Source organism: Gossypium hirsutum, chromosome A12 (genome assembly GCF_007990345.1).
Source record: "Gossypium hirsutum isolate 1008001.06 chromosome A12, Gossypium_hirsutum_v2.1, whole genome shotgun sequence".
Lineage (NCBI taxonomy): Eukaryota > Viridiplantae > Streptophyta > Magnoliopsida > Malvales > Malvaceae > Gossypium > Gossypium hirsutum.
The window spans coordinates 106213859-106232520 of NC_053435.1; the positions used below are offsets into that span (position 1 = coordinate 106213859).

Here is an 18662-nt window from a genome sequence, read left to right on the forward strand (position 1 = left end):
AAAAATAATAAAAAACACAAAGGAACAAATTAGGGTACATGCAATGGCAACCCATCATATACTATACAAACACTAATATTAATAATCAAATAATTTTAAGCTAAATTATGTGTAAATATATAAAATGCATAAGAATATTTAAATTAAATATCACATAAATATTTAAAACATAGAAATATATAAAAAAATATAAAATAAGTAAAATTGAAAAACAATATAAAAAATATACAAAAGTAAGTAATAAAAACACTAAAACAATGCGAGATCAAACGAAAAAAATAAAAATGTTAAAACAAATTCTTTTAACGATAAATAATGAATAAATTATAAAGAATAAAACACATAAACTAAAAAAAAAACCACAGACACAATTGAAGTAAAAACCAAAATCAAATGAATGATTTACAAACAAATAAAGTTATTAAACAAAATCAAGGATCAAAATAAAGTGCGCGAAAACACATGAGGTTAAAAAATGCAAATGCCCAAATCTTTGAAACGCAATTTTAAACGCGGACTAATTTGAAACAATGCTCAACTTTCAGTGTCAAAATAAAAAAAAATAGAATAGGGCCCAATCATAAGACTGCGCACAAGAAAGGGACTAATCGTGCAGATATCCCCTTTAAGCAAAATGCGCGGATCCTATCGGGTTGAATCAGGTCGCCTTATACGGCACTGTTTTGGAGCCACTGAAACAGGCCCTAAACGGTGCAATTTCAGATACATTATAAAACCAAAATAAACCCTAAAATTAAAACACTTAGTCATTTAAAAGCAGAAATAAAAAAAACTAAACACCCCTCTTCACTCCCATAAGAGCCTTGTTCAAGGGTTTGGCATTCTCAACCACAAAGAATAAAAAAGAAAGGGCTCTCTGTCAAATTTGATTTTGACGAATGAGAGACTCCGATGACATATCAACAATTCCGGTACCCCTATTTTATCCCTTTCTTTTTATTTTCTTCTTTGCAAATGGATTTAAAAAATAAATAAAAAAACAAGAGAAGAACAGAAAGAAAAAAAACCACTAGATGTTGAGTCTAATCAGAAAAAAAAAGAGAATCACCTTTTCGAAAATTTTCTTTTGCACTAGATTCCCCCCTCCCCTTCAAAGAACAAAATACCCCTATTTATATACACATGGTTTACTAAAAATAGCCTAACTAATTTAGTAAAATAAAATAAAAAATAATATCTTCCTATTTTTTGTTTTTTATCAAGTCAACAAAAATTGATAACTCATTGGCTTTCTCTATCTTTTTGATTTGGCCACAATATTTTTGACTTGTTTTCGACCGATTGCATTCTTTGGCTTTATTTATTTGGTTATTATTTTTTGGGGGGCCTAGGCCAAAATTGGCCTATTACAATTACATTTTTAGCTGCCAAGAATTTATGTTTACCTTATTTATTATTATTTTATTATTTTCAATTTATCTTATTGTTGTTTTTTATTTATTGTGATAGATGTTATCTTATTGTTATTTTATACTGACTGCGATAGTTCTTATTTTATTATTGTTTTATAGGAATTGTGATAAATCTCTTATGTTAGCAAGTCATGAAATATTCTATATAATCAATAGATAATATTTTGAAATTGTATATAGAGCATTAAGTGTTTTTGTGATGAACTTCATTTTATGACTGCATTTTGATGGTAAAACATTTTGTGTTGTGATTTTACTTGTTAAGTTCACGAGGTAAATTTACTGGTGAAAATATCAATCTTAAAGGTATAAAAGTGAGGAAATTGTCACGGGTGTGATAAATTTAGAATTGCTTGTCTTAAGTGTTCAAGATAGATTATATTTTATTGAGCCAGGCTCCGCAAACATAAAAAAATCAAACTATGTAAACAACATTTGTATCCCTGTTTTGTTTTCTATTTATTGCGATACTTGAATAAGGTGTCCACTCCCTTAACCACTCCTTCCAAACACATAGCTTGTGTCACAACAACTTTGAATTAACAAAGAAAATTTTGGGGATTATTTCATAACTTTCACATAATTAAATGATGGAAAAACTTCTCATTAATTAAATGACTGGAACTGGAATTTACCCAAACAAAAAAAATAGAAAAGATAAACTTACTAAAGCATGAGACTGAGTCAGTGGTCTGTGCTGCTCCCTTCGGCCTTTTACTCCTTTTCTCGGCAGAGTCACGTGCTAGGGATTATGACGTGTTGATTGTGTCGCCCAAAGCCCTAATTTATGGTTCCAAAGCCCATCATCTTTTATGACAAGGCCCGCAAGTGCTGCCAGCCCTATCCTAAAATGTTACTTGTCTCTCTTATCAAACTTAATTAGATTTGAAAAATAATTTATTAGATAGAACGAAACATTAAAAACCAAGTAATAATGAGTTTGTTTTAAATTCATTAATAGATAATCCAATTTTTTTATCATTCATTAAAGCATATTTCAATCCTTATCCTTCAAATTTTTTATCCAATCAATTTTTTCTCTAACAGTTTAATTTATCTGTTAAATTTTTATCTATTATAAAAAAAGTAGTTGCTATACACTTATAATCGCAAAAAATAGGAAGATAATCGATGTAAATTTATTATAAAATTTATATCGTGAATTTCCATTAAATAAAGAAGGTGGGAATTATGTTTAAAAAAAAAGGGAAGTAAGAATCAAATCAACAAAATTCAAAGATGTATATCATGTGCACGTATTATTGTTTTTATGCATATTTTATTCTACATTCTTTCACGTGATTATTTATAAAGTTCATAAATCTAATAAGTTTAATTAATCAATATGAGTTATCAAATTAAATTAATTAATTTATAATGAATTAGTAAATTCAAGTAATTAATTAATAAGTCTATGTTGTTCCAAATCCATAGTAAAATATTTAATCAAAGAACTTAATAGTTTCTTGAATTGATATTTTTAATTTCACTTATTGTAGATTGTGTTCAATTAATGAAATATGATTAATATATTTATTCACGTGAAATTTAATCATTTTATTGAAATAATTTTTTAATAAAATAATTTTTATTTAATAAATAATAATTAATAGGCTTACTTATAAGAAATAACTATAATTTTACTTAAAAATTTAGAGCATATATTGTTATAGAAAACTAATTTAATAAAGAACATACTTCATAATTATGGATGTTACTATCATAAGTGGTTAAAATAAAACATAAAAAATTTGGGCTTTCTAGAAACTCAACTGTTATAGCGGAATGCTATTATAACATGTGATTATTATAGAGAGAATTGATACTGTAATAGCAACAATATCAATTAAACTAATATTTGATTGGTATATTTTAAAATTTACAAATTTAATTACTTTGATTTCACATTTTTAAAAACAGAATGCGATTTCAAATGGGTTACTTTTATCGGATAAATATTTAATTTTAGAATAATTTAACAAGTTGAATGACAATTTTTTTCTCCAAATCATTACTTCTATCTTCTTCTTCTTTTTTGCACAAACCTAAATGTTGGTTTTCTTTTTCGGATTCAACCCAAAATTTTATATTTTACAATTTAATACTCTTATTACTGAATAAGAAGTTGTTGGACTGAATGTTAAATTTCTTGCTAGATGGGTTTTTTTAATGATATCAATTATACACATTATTACACCGATCTATGTGGTAAACTATAGCCTAATATTAATAGGCCTAGACCCAAAGAAGAAAATCAAAGCTTAAACGCTTGTCATCAGAATCAAACAACCTAATATTTTAATGGGCCGACACCTTTATTTTTATATATTTCAATAAAAATAATTCTAATTAAATTTGGAATGACCTAAATAATTGCAAGTTAAAACAACATAAGAATGATTAAAGTTTAATACAAGTACTTATATAATATTATAACATTCATTTTAGTCCTTCTACATTTGAAATAACGATATTTTAATCATTGCACATTAATTTTACCATTAATTATATGACATGGTTTAACAGTGACTGACCTAACATTAAATCAAATTAACACTTTATTGGTCTTGAAAATAAATGGATTGACATGAACTAAAGTACAAACAATTTAATCACAACAATTATATATAAAAAATTGAATTGAAAACAATTTTGGGGTAAAAACAAAATATTTTGAATCAAAACTGTTGTTTAACTTTTTAATTGACTTTAATCTTTAAATTTAATATCAAGTTAATTACGATTAAGTCATGTCACTTCATCAACAATAAAGTTAAAATTATCATGTAAGGACTAATTTAATTTTTTTTAATAGTAGAGGGGTTAAGATAAACTTTTTGATATGATATAGGACTTATAATAAACTTTAATTGCATAAAAATACAAATAACAAAATAAAATAATCGAACAATATCGTGGTCCAATTAGAGTGATGCGCATTAAAAAGAGATCCAGATCACTGGATTAATGCAAAATGATAATAGCAATATCATATTGTTTAAGAAAACACTTAACCACCTAAATCCACGATGGAATATTTAAAAGACAATGATTAGCAGAAAATCATGGAGAAATTAAGTGCTCATATTCATATGCTTAATTATCCACAATTAAAAGAAAAACAACACCAAAACTTTAGCAATAAAGATGAACACCGAAAATGATGGTGACTATGATTGCTCCATACATGATCAATCTTAAATTTAAAATAATATGAGATAATTTAGATATAATATTTATGGGTGTTAAGATTTTAAGCGAGGATTCTAAATTTATATAGCCTCGACCTTTAGTTATATTATCGAAATCCCATCGACATATTTTATTTATATTAATTTAAATTTAACTGGAAATGTTATTCATTATGTTTCGAAGAGATTATATATTTTGTGTTAATGCATAATAATTTCAATTAAATAAATTTAAAATTAAAATTGAATGATTATAGTGAGTTGAATTAAGACACCAAATTGTATAGATACACATAAAATGGACAAAAAAATATTTAATAATAAAATGTATAATTATAAACATAAAAAGAATATGAAAGAGAATAAAACACATTTTGATGAAAAGAAAATTAAAAAAATAAAGATAATTTCTAAATTGAGCTATCCCATGGATTTGGGGATAATCTCTAAATTAATTATTATTAATTACGTACATTGAACATTTTGCAGTAAATGGAGGAATTATAAAGAAAAGGGTCCCCTGCGCCCTGCCTTATTTATTGTCTGTTGGTGGTCTTATAGGATAGTGGGAAGCCAAACAGCTATCTCTTCGTAGGGATTTGGTTGGTAAACGTAAACGTTGCCGTATTGCGCTTTTCGGAGGTGTATGGTATTAAGTCACCATCAAAATACAGGGGAAATTAAGAAAAGGAATTGTTCAAACTATTTTTATATTAAATTAATTACTAATAAGCGATATTTTAATTTGAAAATTTGAAGGTTTAACTTTATTTGTGATAATATTATTTTAATAGAGAGCTTTTATCTTTTTTCTTCTTTTTTAAAGAAAAAAAAAGGCTTATTAGATTTTTTAAAATTTAAATAGGAAGGAATAATTTTCTTTAATTTAAAAAGGAGAAAATAAATGCTTGAGATATGTATAGAGAGAGTAACTTTTTCAACCATGTTATTTTTAATTTTTTTGAAATATTTCAACCATTTTATTAGGTATCTGTCATTGTTTCTTTTAGGAGAAATTATAGAAATATTTCAACCATTTTATTAGGTATCTGTCATTGTTTATTTTATTTGTCTCAGATTATATTTTAATTACTTATGTTTGAAATGTTACGTTTTAATCATTTGTGTTATCATTTTATTACGAAGTGGTCAATTTACCATTACGTCCCTAACAGCGGGTCTACGCGACAGACCAAATAGGTTTTAAATGCCAACTTGGATGTCCTACGTAGCAGTCCAAATTAAAAATTTTAATTAAAAACTTATTTTCATCCCAGGAACTGGACATCCAAGTTGGTATTTAAAATCCATTTGGACTGCCACGTAGGACCGTTGTTAGGGAGGTAATGGAGTTTAACAGTAGAGTAGCCATTTCGTAACAAAACGATAATGTAAGTGACTAAAACGTAACATTTCAAACATAAATAACTAAAATGTAATCCAAAACAAACAAAAATGACTATTTTTATAATTTAACCTTCTTTTTATCACTTAAGGCAATGGATTGATTTGAACCAATTAATTTTAATAAATTATATGACTTTGTTACGGAATAAATTGAATATGGTAATCATTGATTGACGAAATTTTAGTTATTAAATTATCCAATATTTTATTTTGTGCTTTCTCTTTTTTATTTTCAAAATAAATGTCATTTTTATTATGAGCTTTATATCATCTTTCAATCTTGCAACAATTAATACTTATTTTTATCTAGTATGTTTTTTAAAAATAAAAAATCTTTTTTATTGTTTATGTTTGAGGCTGTTATTTTTAATAATGTTGTCTCTAAAATTCGAATTTGTATTCTCACATTGAGAGTGCAATGTATTTTACCATTGCACCCAATACTTGTTGGTATCTAATATATGTTTAATAATTATAAGAAATTTTAAAGTGGTGATTTGACAAATGAAATAGTTTTTAAAGAGAGTTAATTGCATTGAGCATTCTCAAACCACGACCCTTATTTTAAATTTATTCCCAAACTTCAAAACATTCTAATTACATCTTAAAATTATTAAGATTACATGAATTAAGTCCTTCTATTATTAAAATCTCCAATTTAACAATCAAATCTTATACTATAGAATTTAAAATAAAATAATTTTAAAAAATTAAAACTAAAAAAAAAAAGAAATTCTGGACCTAAATGATGATAACTTATACATATAATTAGAATGTTTTAAAAGTTAAGGATGAATTTAAATTAAGGCTCGTAATTTAAGGACATTTATTGGAATTAACTCTTATGGACGGCTGCTGGGAAAACAGTGACTTGTAATTGCGTTTTCATTATAAAAGACAACAACCAAATGATTGAGGGAAAACAATATGACCAATTCCCCCGTGCGACCATTGACATCATAAATAATGCGTACATACACTATGATATTATTTAAAAAAAAGGCTTGGGTTGTTAGATTGATAAGGACACTTATGTGAAATCTTTGATTAAATTAATTTTCGTAACAACTGATTTAACATTGATTATATTATTTTATATCATACGATATAATAACCAAGCATGGACAACATGTATAGTTAATTTTTTTCAACAACGATTTTGAATTAATATGCAAGTTTTGAGTTTAAAATATCAAATAAAAGAAAAAAAAGAAGAAGACGTAGACGCACATACACACATGAAAAATGAGTTATATATAGTGTCTAAGGCAAACTATACGGACCCTTCAAAAGTTGCTTTCCTAAGCAAGCTTTAATTTGATTTATTTTTGTTAGGCGTACAAAATTTAAAATTTATCAGTCGGACACGTTTTATTCTGATTGAGGACTACAACAATACACGGAGTAGAGGAGTTGGTTTCCATTTTTAATTAATTAAAAAAATGATTTAATGTTATTTTTATGTGAATTAATGGATTAAATGATTATTTGAATTTCATTTTAAGAATTTTTTTTATAAATTATAAAAAAATAGTAAAGTCTTAACATCAATACGATTAGACACTCTAACCATTAGGCAAACACGTAAAATTCCTTTTTGTTCTATATTGAATTATCCTTTCATTTAATTTAAAAATAAATTAATTATATTTTGATAAATCTTGCTTTAATGGATTAAATATTTTGGTTTGTTAACATTTCAATTCTTAATCCGCGGCAAATATCCTAATTTGACTTAGACTTTATTAATAATTTATACGTAAATCATCAATGCCATAACAACGAGGGAATCATCTTTAGCCCTTGGTCTTTGTGTTGGTATCAATGTAGTAGGTTGTACATTGGTTTTGGTTGCATTTCTTGGTGGACGCTGTTTGAATAACAAATTAGAATAATTAAATTTTTTCTACACCAATTTAAATTTTGATCCGTATCGTTTAAACTGACTAAAATATTTCACACGAACTAATGTATGAATAATACTAAAAAAATATTTTTACCAATTTAAAATTTTTTTATTAATCAAATTTAAAATTTAAATATTAAACTTTAATTTTAACTAAGGTTCATGAGCAACTTTAAAAAAAATTAATAAGTAAAAATTTTAAATAACAAATAAACTCAAGAAAGAAAAAATTCTAAAAACTTTTGGAACATAATTCTGTGTTTATCTTTTTATTAAGCTTTCAATTTATATATTTAGTATGAGGTGATTTTATTGTAGATTTTTTTAAATTATGTTGTGTACAATTTTGTTATTTAATTTGTGGGATGTTTTTTTTCTTTATTTACTTTAGATTTATCAAATGATGAAATTTTATTTGTGAAATTTATTAATGAGTATTTTATATAATCAATTAATATTTTTATATTTAAAATTATTTAATCTAATTTATTTAAATATATTAAATATTTTTTAAAAATATCGATAAGTTTAAAATGGTACTTTAAAATAGACCGATATCGATATGTACCAATTTTAGTAGAGAAAACTATACACCTATCGATGCAGTTTTGACTACTTTAATTGGTATGCCATTTTCTTCTTAATTATTTAATTAATAATGTAAAAGAAGAAATTAAAAAAAATTATAAATACTTGAAAATTTAATCTAATTACCTGAATCTAAATTAAATAATAATTGAGTTTTTCTGTGTTGATAATGTTGCTGTACTCATAAGAAAAAAAAGTGAATTTCAACATAAATCGCCTTCCTATTTAATAGAAGAAAAAAAAGTGAATTTCAACATAAATCGCCTTCCTATTTAATAGTTTAGGGGTTATGAGTAATAATAAGAATACCATAAAAACTTTAAATGCTATTATTAAATTGTATGTCAACAAACGATAAATTAGCAAAATCAACACTTTAATTTAAATGTTTAAATAAAAAGATTAACTTTTTGAAATTATAAATTAAACAAATGATAAAAAAAAAAATCTCAATCTTTAAAATATTGGATAAAAAATGTGTTTTTTTTAATTTAAAAAAATATGTTTATAGCCGATCGGTCAAACTCAAATGGTTTATTAGGCAGAAAAAGAAGAACCTCTCTCTGGCTTTCATCCTTTGTCTCTTTCTCTTCTCTTTCCCTCGTCCTAGATCGGAATATTAGATCGAGCTTTGTCGGATTGTGCACGTCTCCATGGCTACATCTTTGACTACTGATAAATCTAAGGTTATAAGGACATGGATTTTATGTGTTCCCAATTTTGTCTGCTGGTACTGCCGTTCTTGTCCCTTCCCATCCATTTTCTTACTACCATTGTTCCTTTCATCTTCTCCACTCACTTTCTGCGTCGCTTCCACTCTTCCCCACACTTCCGGTACTGACCCACCGACACCCTCTTTTAAAACAACCCAACCCCACTCTCACCTTCAAATCGACATCCTCATCGCATTTTCTCTTGTCTTGGTTCTAGCCTTGTTGTTTGCCATGGGGTTCTTATTCAGATTCCTTAAACTCAGGAAACTCCGACGAAGTAAACCCACATCAGCCGCTCAACCTGAAGAAACCGAAAGCAAGGGAAAAGATTCCGTCGACGGGGGCGGTGAAGGGTTTGTTAAGAAATTCAGTTGGGATGAGATTAAGAATGTTACTAAAGATTTCTCACTTGTGATTGGTCAAGGAGGGTTTAGCAATGTCTACTTGGCTAACTTGTCTGGTAATTCAAGACAAGGAGCAGTTAAAGTCCACATCGGCGGTGATCGACTTAACCAAGTGTTTAAACAAGAACTGGATATTTTGCTCCGGCTCCGACACGACAACATCGTTAAACTTCTTGGTTACTGCAATGATCTAGGTGCGTTGCGTGAGTCTTTTGCTTTACTCTTCAAAAAGATAAAAGGACAAGTCTCTCTCTCTTTTTTTTTTTTGGATTAATTGAAAACTTTTTAATATTTTTTCAGAGGAAGGGGCCATGGTGTTTGAGTACATTCCTAATGGAAACTTACAAGAAAAGTTACACGAAAGGAATAACGATGTACTTCCATGGAAGACCCGCACGGCCATAGCTTATCAACTCGCTCAAGCAATCGAATATTTACACGAAAAATGTACCCTCCAAATCATTCACGGCGATATTAAAGCTTCAAACATCTTGTTGGACGAGCGTTTTAATTGTAAGCTCTGTGATTTTGGGTCGGCGAAGATGGGTTTTTCGTCGACGGTGATGCCACCGTCGTGTTCCAGGACGACGAAGCAAGTGATGATAGGGTCACCGGGTTATACCGACCCTCATTACTTGAGAACCGGGTTGGCTTCCAAAAAGAACGATGTTTACAGCTTGGGTGTTATTATTTTAGAGCTTGTTACTGGGATGGAAGCTTTTTGTCCCGAAAGGGGACAATTATTGACGTCGATAATGGCGCCCAATTTAAAAGCCATTAGTGAAGTTGGGACGGCGGTCGAAGTGGCGGAGCTGGTGGATCCACGTTTGGGTGGAGAATATGATTTGGATGAAGCTAAGGCTATGGTTTCAATTGCTGGGCTTTGCCTTCACCAGTCGCCGACTGTTAGGCCATCAGCTTCGCAAATCATGCAAATAATGAAGGAGAAAATGGGTTCCATTGACTTACTCTTGTCGCCGGCCAAAGATTGCCGCCATAAATAACTAATTGATGGTGACAAACATAGTTGTCGATTGGGTTCAAAAGTGAAAATTGTTTATACTTTGGTCTTTTTTTATTGTAAGTAAATTTGCGTAGGTAAAAAGGATAATTAGGGCCTGTCCTGGTCTGGAATGTGTGCCCCTAAATTAGACCGAAAAACTATTTTGTTGTAGTAAATGTAAGATGGTTCAAATTTTCATATCACTAATTCTACTGCAACTGGAAACTATTTTATTTTATTTTTGTTCAATCCCTGCTAAATTTGAAATCCATTTGGTATATTTCTATGTCTTAAATCTTATTTAAAAATTATCCAATTTAATTAAGTTAGGTGATAAATTAAAAAATTAAATATTGAAAATTTAATTACTAAATATAATTATATTGTTGATAAATATATATTTTAAATTTTAAAAAATATTTTACATTTTATTTTTAATTTTTAAACATTTCATCATAATCTAAATCTAAATCAAAATCAAATTCTTTTTTTTTAAATGAATCAAAATCAAATTCTAATAGTAAATGATAATTGACTCTTATCTACTTATTATTTTCTATATTTTTTTATAGAAAAATGAGTTTTTAAAGTTACTTTATACTCAAAACTTGGAGTGACTCTCGACCATTGGTTAAAGTAAAAAAGACCTTTGCCATGTTATCTAATTATATGATTGTAAACGTTTTTATTTAATATATTAGTAGTGAATTTTTGTTTTTAATTTTCATAAGCAAAATTTTTAAAAAATAATCATGTATCTTTGTTTATTTAATTTTTAAAATTATTATTATTTAAGTTATTGGTATAAATGATTTCATTTTAGCTTAATAGATGATTTGATACCCGAGCTTTAACATTTTTTTCTAACATAATACTTGTGTTATTTTTTGGCCTGGTACTTATATTTGATAAAAATTATATATTTTGATACTGATAGGCAACAATGTTAACTTTTTAATTGTTTAATCAAGTTTTAGAGTTAATTTGATAAAAGTTATTTGCTAATATTATTAAAATTAAAATTATCATGATTTTGATAATAGAATAAGTTTTGATGTCAATTATGAATTTATTTAAATTTATATTTAATTTTTCAAATGCAGTCTAATGGATGTGATTCAATTCAAATTTTAAAATTGATATAATGAAAGTTAATTGCTAATATTATTAGTTAATTATAAATTTCCATCAAATCAACTCTAAAACTCTAATTAAATATTAAAAAAATTAATACAATTATCTTCAAGTATCAAAATATATAACTTTTTGTCAAATATAAATAACATATTGATTAAAAAAAATTATATGTACCATATTAAAAAAATGTCAAAACTCAAATACCAGATTGTATATTAAACCTTTAACTTTTTAGTGTTTGGCTGTACAGTGATTGGGACGTTACGGTCCTTAATCCTTACGGGAACGCGTGCCTATTTATTCGAAGATAAGGAAAAGATTTAATCGATTTTAATAAAATAAAAATTTTAATAATTTCATATCTATTTTTTTGATAAAATATCTAAAATTACTATTATCTCTCATCAATTTATAAATAAAAAAAAAATACGTTTTAGCGCACTCGAATTCACTTACAATACTTATGTCAATAAATTTTTTCTAATATAAAAATTTATCAAAAATATAAGAAAAAAACTTATATTATAAATTACTGAAAGTGAAATGCGTGATGCTGTGGAAAAAACATTAACTGTTAAAAAGAATTGAAATATATTTTAAATTTTAAGAGTTATTATATCAGTCTATTGTACCCAAATTTAAAAGGACCTAATAGCAAATTAAAAGAAAAAAAAGTATTTATTATAATTTATTAACGAATAATATAAGCCATGTTACCAAAACAAAATAGAGTGCAAAAAATGGGGTGAAGAACTTTTGGGAAATTTTACTTATTTCTTCAATAAGTTTGTTCGTCGCCACAAAGCTAAAAATGCAAGTCACTGAAAGAATATTAAATGTACCAACAAAAAAGAAAAAAGCTAAAAACATGCTATGTGACTCACTGAGAATTGATGCTCCCATGCCATCATTCTCTTCAAAATTCCTTCGGAATCCAATCCCATAATTTTCAATAGGATGCCCTTCCCACCTCCATTGGTATTGTCTCCAAAAACGGCATGCTGACAGTTGAACTCGAGTCGAACAAACCGAGCTGCTCGGCGAGTTTTTTCAACAGTTGACCAACTACGTATGAGATGCCAGATGCCGTTATCCCAAGGCTGAGGTAATAAAATACAGTTCGGAAATAAGCTCGGTTTGGTTTTCTAACATGACCTTTCCCTAGTGCAAGCAAAATGATGCATATTAGAGAAGCACCGGCCATTGCTGCTAGCTTGAAGTCTTTATCATCGCTATTGTGAAACGAGAAGCCATAGACGACAGGAGGAACCAAGCCAAATAAGAGGAATGATAAAATAGCTACAAATGCATGCAGTTTGAAATTCTGTCTCTGTCCTAACAGCACTTGGTACCGATCTTCCTCAACATCAGAAGCTCGAGGTTGGTCATTTTTCAGTTCCCTAAGCTGTAAAGTTATATTATAAGTGAAAGGAGATTTGCAGAACAAATATATTAATTAAAAAGCACTTATTACAGATTACAATGTACATATTAATAGACAACTTTTATCAAGCATCATTGTAAACAAGAAATGTTATTCACAAGGGAAAAAAGACTCACATTATGGCAAATGATGATAAGTCCTCCAATCAGATTTGCCACTCCCAAAGCCAAAACATTCACTGCAATATCAAAGCAAAAACTGGGTCTAGTATGTTCCATGCAAGGAAGTGGAGTCATTATGAAGTTTCAAGTTCTTTATTCTATAAGCAAAGGAAATATTCTACATTATATATATATGTGTGATGATAAGGAATGAGAGAATATGACAAATCTACTCAAACTATTTGATATAATCTGGAGAGGGGAAAAGAGGGAAAACTTACATGTATCGGCACCAGCACCGGCTGCAGAAGACACAACCCCTAAACTTGTGATTGATTCAATTAATCCACCATAGACGATACTTTTCAGAATTTCCCATTCACGAACTTCACCAGCATCACTACCTCTATGTTCAGTTTCTGTTATTGTTTGAGACGAAGGTGGCACTTCCACACTGGGATGTAATAATGGCTCGAGTAACCCAGTTTCAATATCCTTTATGTCATTGTCACCTGCTTCATATTGCAATGGCAAAAAATGCAGAAAATTAGAAACTTCAGCGAATCTAACATGCAATACATTGCACCACGACAATCAAGCATATGAGTCGATACAAGTAAGAAATCAATCCTTTTCCAGTTTAAAAGAAACAATTTAAGGAGTTAAAATCAAATGTAAAAAGGATGGTTTAGCAGTAAAATACACCCAAATATTCACATACCAATATTTCTCTGAAACAAATCAGCATCTGGCTTCTGCACTGTAGATTCACCTTTCAGCTTGCCAAGTAGAGAGCTGTCTGTCGAGGAAAATATGTCACTTATTCCAGGTTCTTTGAGTTTTATAGCTGTCGCATCTATATGTTCACCGTTGATAACTGATGGGGTTGGCACTGCAGCACTTTGCACTGATACAGCATGACCAGCTTGAACAGGTGGATATTCTAATATTCCATATCAAGCACAAATAGACCACTCTTAGTAAGAATGATAAGATAGTGATAGCCAAGATGGTCAAGGCTTTCATCTAAACCGTTCCAAGGCAATCTGAAACCTTCAAAGTAACTATGAACTCCAAGCAAAGAGAAAGAGGTAAACAATAAACATACGAAGACAGAAATAGCAAATAGACATAACAGATTTTCATCTTTTAATGATTGTAAAGTTAACCATACCTCCTTTGCTCTTATAATATCCAAAAATAGATAAAATCCAATTTGTTTTCTCTGTAGGTATCTTTTGAGGTCTTTGCTTGCTGTCATTCTGGTTTACATCCTGTGGATTCTGTGCATTTTCATTGCGGCTTATCTTTTGAGGACTGTGTGTATCTTCATTCCGGTTTATATCTCGAGCTTTTTGTGCATCTTCATTAGGATTTATATGTTGAGGACTACTCATGTTAGCATCGCGGTTTCTCTTTTTAGGACTTTGTGTACCTCCATTCCAGATTATATCTTGAGGTTTTTGTGCATCTTCATTATTGTTTATACATTGAGGACTACTCATGTTTGCATCATGGCTTCTCTTCTGAGGACTTTGTGTGTCATCATTGCCACTTATCAGTTGAGGAGTTTCTGGGTATTCGTTCTGGCTAATACCTTGAGGACTTTGTGTTTTTCCCTCCAAGTTAATCTCTGAAGGACTTTGTGTGTTCTCACTCAGGTTTGTTCCTTGTGGACTTAGATTGTTTTCACTCAGGTTGGTTCCTTGGGTACTTTCTGAGTGTTCCCTCTGTCTTATCTCTTGTGGACTTTGGGGCTGTTCAGTCTGTCTCCCCCCTCTGAAGAACTGAAAGATCTTGAAACAACCATTTCCTTCAAGATTAAAGAATGGAATTAGGTTTCATGCACATAAAACACCCTACATGGTAATGATCTAAAATTTGTCAAGTTAAAAAGCTAAATTTATTTGATTCGAAATTCATACCAAGGAACTAACAAGTAACATACAAGCATGCATGAAAATAGAAATTGCATACATGTGAGGTTACTATTGAATGCATCTACACCTTCGTTGGTTGTTTCTACTATAATGATCAGTAAGATACTTAGATGATTATGTGACATAAGTAATGTAATACCTATAGGAATGAAAACGCTGAAGCATGATAAGCAGCTGAATGCTTCTTGTTCTTGTTTTTGTTCTTGTTCTCTACTGGCATCTTGCTCGTCAGGTGCTGCTGCTGGACTAGGATCTGAATGTATTTCAGGTGTGTCACCACTGACAACAAAACCTGCAGAAGTAGGAATCAGATCCGGCTTTTTGCCACGCTTTGGTTTGTGGCGCATTGAAACTTTAGGTTTTCTTCTAACAAGGATCACCCTTTTTGTGATACAAGAATTGCAATTTGGACAGTACAAATCATGTGTATTTTGTTTCTCTAAAACCCCTTCAACATCTAAGTCCATCAAATCCTCTTCTATTTCTCCGATTAAGTCAATGTTAGCATCTTTGGTTTCTTCCTCAATGTGCTTGAAACTTCCATTTGGACAGTACAAATCCTCTTTGATTTCTCCATTTAAGTCAACATTGGCATCTACTTTGGCCTCTTTCTCAAAATGCTTGAAGCTTACATTTGCTTCTTCATGTAAATGTTCAACCGGGGCAGGGCTCAAACCAAAGCCTTTCTGATCCTCTACATTTCTCACCGTTTGATGACTGACTTCCATGGTCAAGGTTTTTGTAATTTCAGATTGCATTTCATAAGTTTCATCGATGGATTCAGCGCCTGCAAACATGAAAGCAGATGAATACTTTGTTATGCAACTGCAGTCAAGCACCTTCTATATAAAGAAACAATTCAGTTTGAACAAAAATGTCCAGATAATAAGCCATGATCTAGTTAAATTTATAAACTTGCAACTGATAATTGGAATATTAGAATGTGCACCAAAATTCACATTTTATAGATGGAAAGTGAAGTATGTAAATATATCTACACACAACAAAAGTGCAAAGGAATTTACCAGCCAGCAATGACAAAAACAAAAAAAAATTCATACACAGCAGAACACACAGAATCAGCACAACCTTATAAACCGAAGCTCGACATTTGTTGTCGGATAAACTTAATCCGGGAATATTATCTAATAAGAGATACCCAACATCAGGAAAATTAAAGCAAACTGGTCTAGTTTTGAGCTATAATGAAAGAAACTATCTAACCACAAATCACTACAATAACCCATTTGACGAGGTTCAGTTCAGTCTATGGAATCTTGACCAGCAGCTACCTGTCACAATCCCTGCATTAATCTTGGCATCTACAGTCTACTGACCTTTAGTTTCTAAACCAAAACAGGGTCCCCACTGGTTTAACCTTTTTGTACTCATTGCCTTGTGGAAGTACCCCTCATGACTCTCGATATCAACTATAGAAGGACTTCCATTTTGATGGGTCCAATTGCAATGGCGACATTTCCATGTTCCTTCAGCCACAAACGATGAAAACCAATTGCATTCTCACTAATAACAGATATAAGAGAGGATAACGATGGTGAAACAAGTGGCGGGATAAGATAAATACAAAAAGAGAAAAAATCCAACTGAAGTGAACTCAAAGAGAATAAGATGGCTACTAAAAGGTAAGTTCTTTTGTTTTTATCATCAAAGGCTAGAAAAAACAAAGAGAAATGGTAGCAATATGTTATAGTGAAGCTCTTCAATCACCAATAAAAGACTTATAACAATTAAACTTTCTTTCAATGACTTATAACAATTAAACTTTCTTTCAATGACCTTTATGCAAATTTCCAATGATACTGAGAACTAGTTCCTTTACTTCCTCTGGGAAATGAAGTGACAAATTGAAAATGAAAATTTAACCGTGAATGGTGAATAAATGTGAAGGTTGAGCGTCGGTATTAGTCACGTGTAGTAGGAGGCAAAAGAAACCAAAACCTCGTGGTCCTTACCAACTTGAAAAGTGAACAACAGGTTGCTAGTAAAATGGCAAGATAACCTTTATTTTTTGTGGGCAAACAACAATCAATGAACAAAAAGGAAGACAACAATTGAAGAACTTAAAAATTAAACAGGGGAAGGAGAAGAGATGAACCCAATGTTGGAATAAGCATGAGAATGATTATATATATGAAACCAACATACATTCATGGTAACAGAGAATGGTTATGAGGAAAATTGGGTACCTTCAATTTTGTCATAGTAAACGCTGTTTCCATCTCCCTTCTCACCACGCATCTCTTCATTTCGAACACCGCCTTTGTCTTCCTCCTCTTGGTCAGAGCTTTCACTTGCGGTTCCACTGGTAGGGGCGGAGACAGGGACAGGCTCAGGCTCAAACTCATCATCAGCTCGGACTCCACTGAGCGGTGGATGGCTTGAGCTAGAGCGCCTTGCTAACAGGTTCACACCCACCTCTTCTTCTTCTTCATCCTCTTGGTTTAGCCACGAACTCTTATTGACTAACTTTGTGTCAAGTTGCTGTTGTGGTTCCACCACCATGTCCATGTTTTCACTTCCAAGTGATCAATGGTACAGCCCCACCACAACTCACACACAGTATTCACCTCACCTAGTAATTTCCTCAGTTGGTAGTTGTGAAAAACAAAATACTTATCTCTACGACTTATATAGCCAAAGAAAAACACTTAATCCTAATACATTATATTAAAGAAATTAATTAAAGTGGGGTAAGCTAGATTTGGGGCTGTTGGAAGATGACTTTAAGAGAAGTCTACGGCGGGGGTACTTAAATGTTCTTTCACCCACCTGTATCGCGTGTCTTATTTATTTATTTGCTTATATTTATAACTGTGACACCAGTGACGCTACATGGTAGCCATTTTTGCAAAAGCCACACTCACCTACTTTTTATTTCATAATGAACTTGATCTAGATCCTAAATTATGAGCCGTTGGATTATTGAAAACCCTATCTAGTACGGTCCCATCTCACTGGATATTGCCGGCCTTTCAATCCACCAATTTCTTCTGTCTCTGCCTTCATTATGATTTTCTTTTTAAACCAAGTAGCAACCATTAACCAACTGCTAATAAATTCTAGGTATGTTTCAAAAATTAAGAATTTGGTCCCTATTTTTATACCTTTCAAATTCCAAAATTCAACTGTAATTATTGTCCTTTTAATTATTTTTGTTAAATTTATTTTTATAATATTTTGAAAAAAAAAACTCACTTATAACTATTTAATTAAAAAAGATATTTAATTAATCTAAATTTTAAAAATTTAAAAATAAAGAAATTAAATTTTTGAAAATATAAATACAAAAATGAAATGCCTGATTTTTGAAAAATTAATTCGTATTAATTGTTAGGTGAATAATTGTTGCCTTGTTCACATGGTAGTGTCTTTTG

General features: G+C 30.0%; 2 protein-coding genes across 6 annotated transcripts; one reads left to right on the forward strand and one right to left on the reverse strand.

Annotated features, from left to right (window-relative positions):
- Positions 1–9037: 9037 nt before the first annotated feature.
- Positions 9038–10883, forward strand: LOC107929616 (probable receptor-like protein kinase At4g10390). Its single transcript, XM_016861106.2, has 2 exons — positions 9038–9836; positions 9943–10883. The coding sequence occupies exons 1-2, from the start codon at positions 9179–9181 to the stop codon at positions 10644–10646; spliced, it is 1362 nt and encodes a 453-aa protein (XP_016716595.2). The 5' UTR covers positions 9038–9178; the 3' UTR covers positions 10647–10883.
- A 1645-nt stretch (positions 10884–12528) lies between these two features.
- LOC107929585 (membrane protein of ER body-like protein) lies at positions 12529–18130 on the reverse strand. 5 transcript variants are annotated; one of them, XM_016861057.2, is made up of 8 exons: positions 17475–18124; positions 16605–16754; positions 15407–16054; positions 14502–15140; positions 14049–14270; positions 13609–13839; positions 13343–13404; positions 12529–13187 (listed from the first exon to the last, which is right to left on the reverse strand). In XM_016861057.2, the coding sequence occupies exons 1-8, from the start codon at positions 17794–17796 to the stop codon at positions 12732–12734; spliced, it is 2730 nt and encodes a 909-aa protein (XP_016716546.2). In that variant the 5' UTR covers positions 17797–18124; the 3' UTR covers positions 12529–12731. The 5 variants fall into 5 exon arrangements, with proteins under 5 accessions (XP_016716546.2, XP_016716545.2, XP_040939567.1 ...); XM_016861056.2 differs by having other exon boundaries at positions 13609–13842; XM_041083633.1 differs by lacking the exon at positions 16605–16754 and having other exon boundaries at positions 17475–18130.
- Positions 18131–18662: the final 532 nt, after the last annotated feature.

What these genes read in the sequence shown, in the direction of transcription:
- LOC107929616 (XM_016861106.2), top strand. Translation starts at nt 9,179, where the DNA reads ATGGCTACATCTTTGACTACTGATAAATCTAAGGTTATAAGGACATGG. An exon ending in TGGTTACTGCAATGATCTAG is followed by an intron (nt 9,837 to 9,942) that starts GTGCGTTGCGTG and finishes ATATTTTTTCAG; the next exon opens with AGGAAGGGGCCATGGTGTTT.
- LOC107929585 (XM_016861056.2), bottom strand. Translation starts at nt 17,796, where the DNA reads ATGGACATGGTGGTGGAACCACAACAGCAACTTGACACAAAGTTAGTC. An exon ending in TTTTGGTTTAGAAACTAAAG is followed by an intron (nt 16,055 to 16,604) that starts GTCAGTAGACTG and finishes TCATGTTTGCAG; the next exon opens with GCGCTGAATCCATCGATGAA. An exon ending in CGGTGCTGGTGCCGATACAT is followed by an intron (nt 13,405 to 13,608) that starts GTAAGTTTTCCC and finishes TTGATATTGCAG; the next exon opens with TGAATGTTTTGGCTTTGGGA.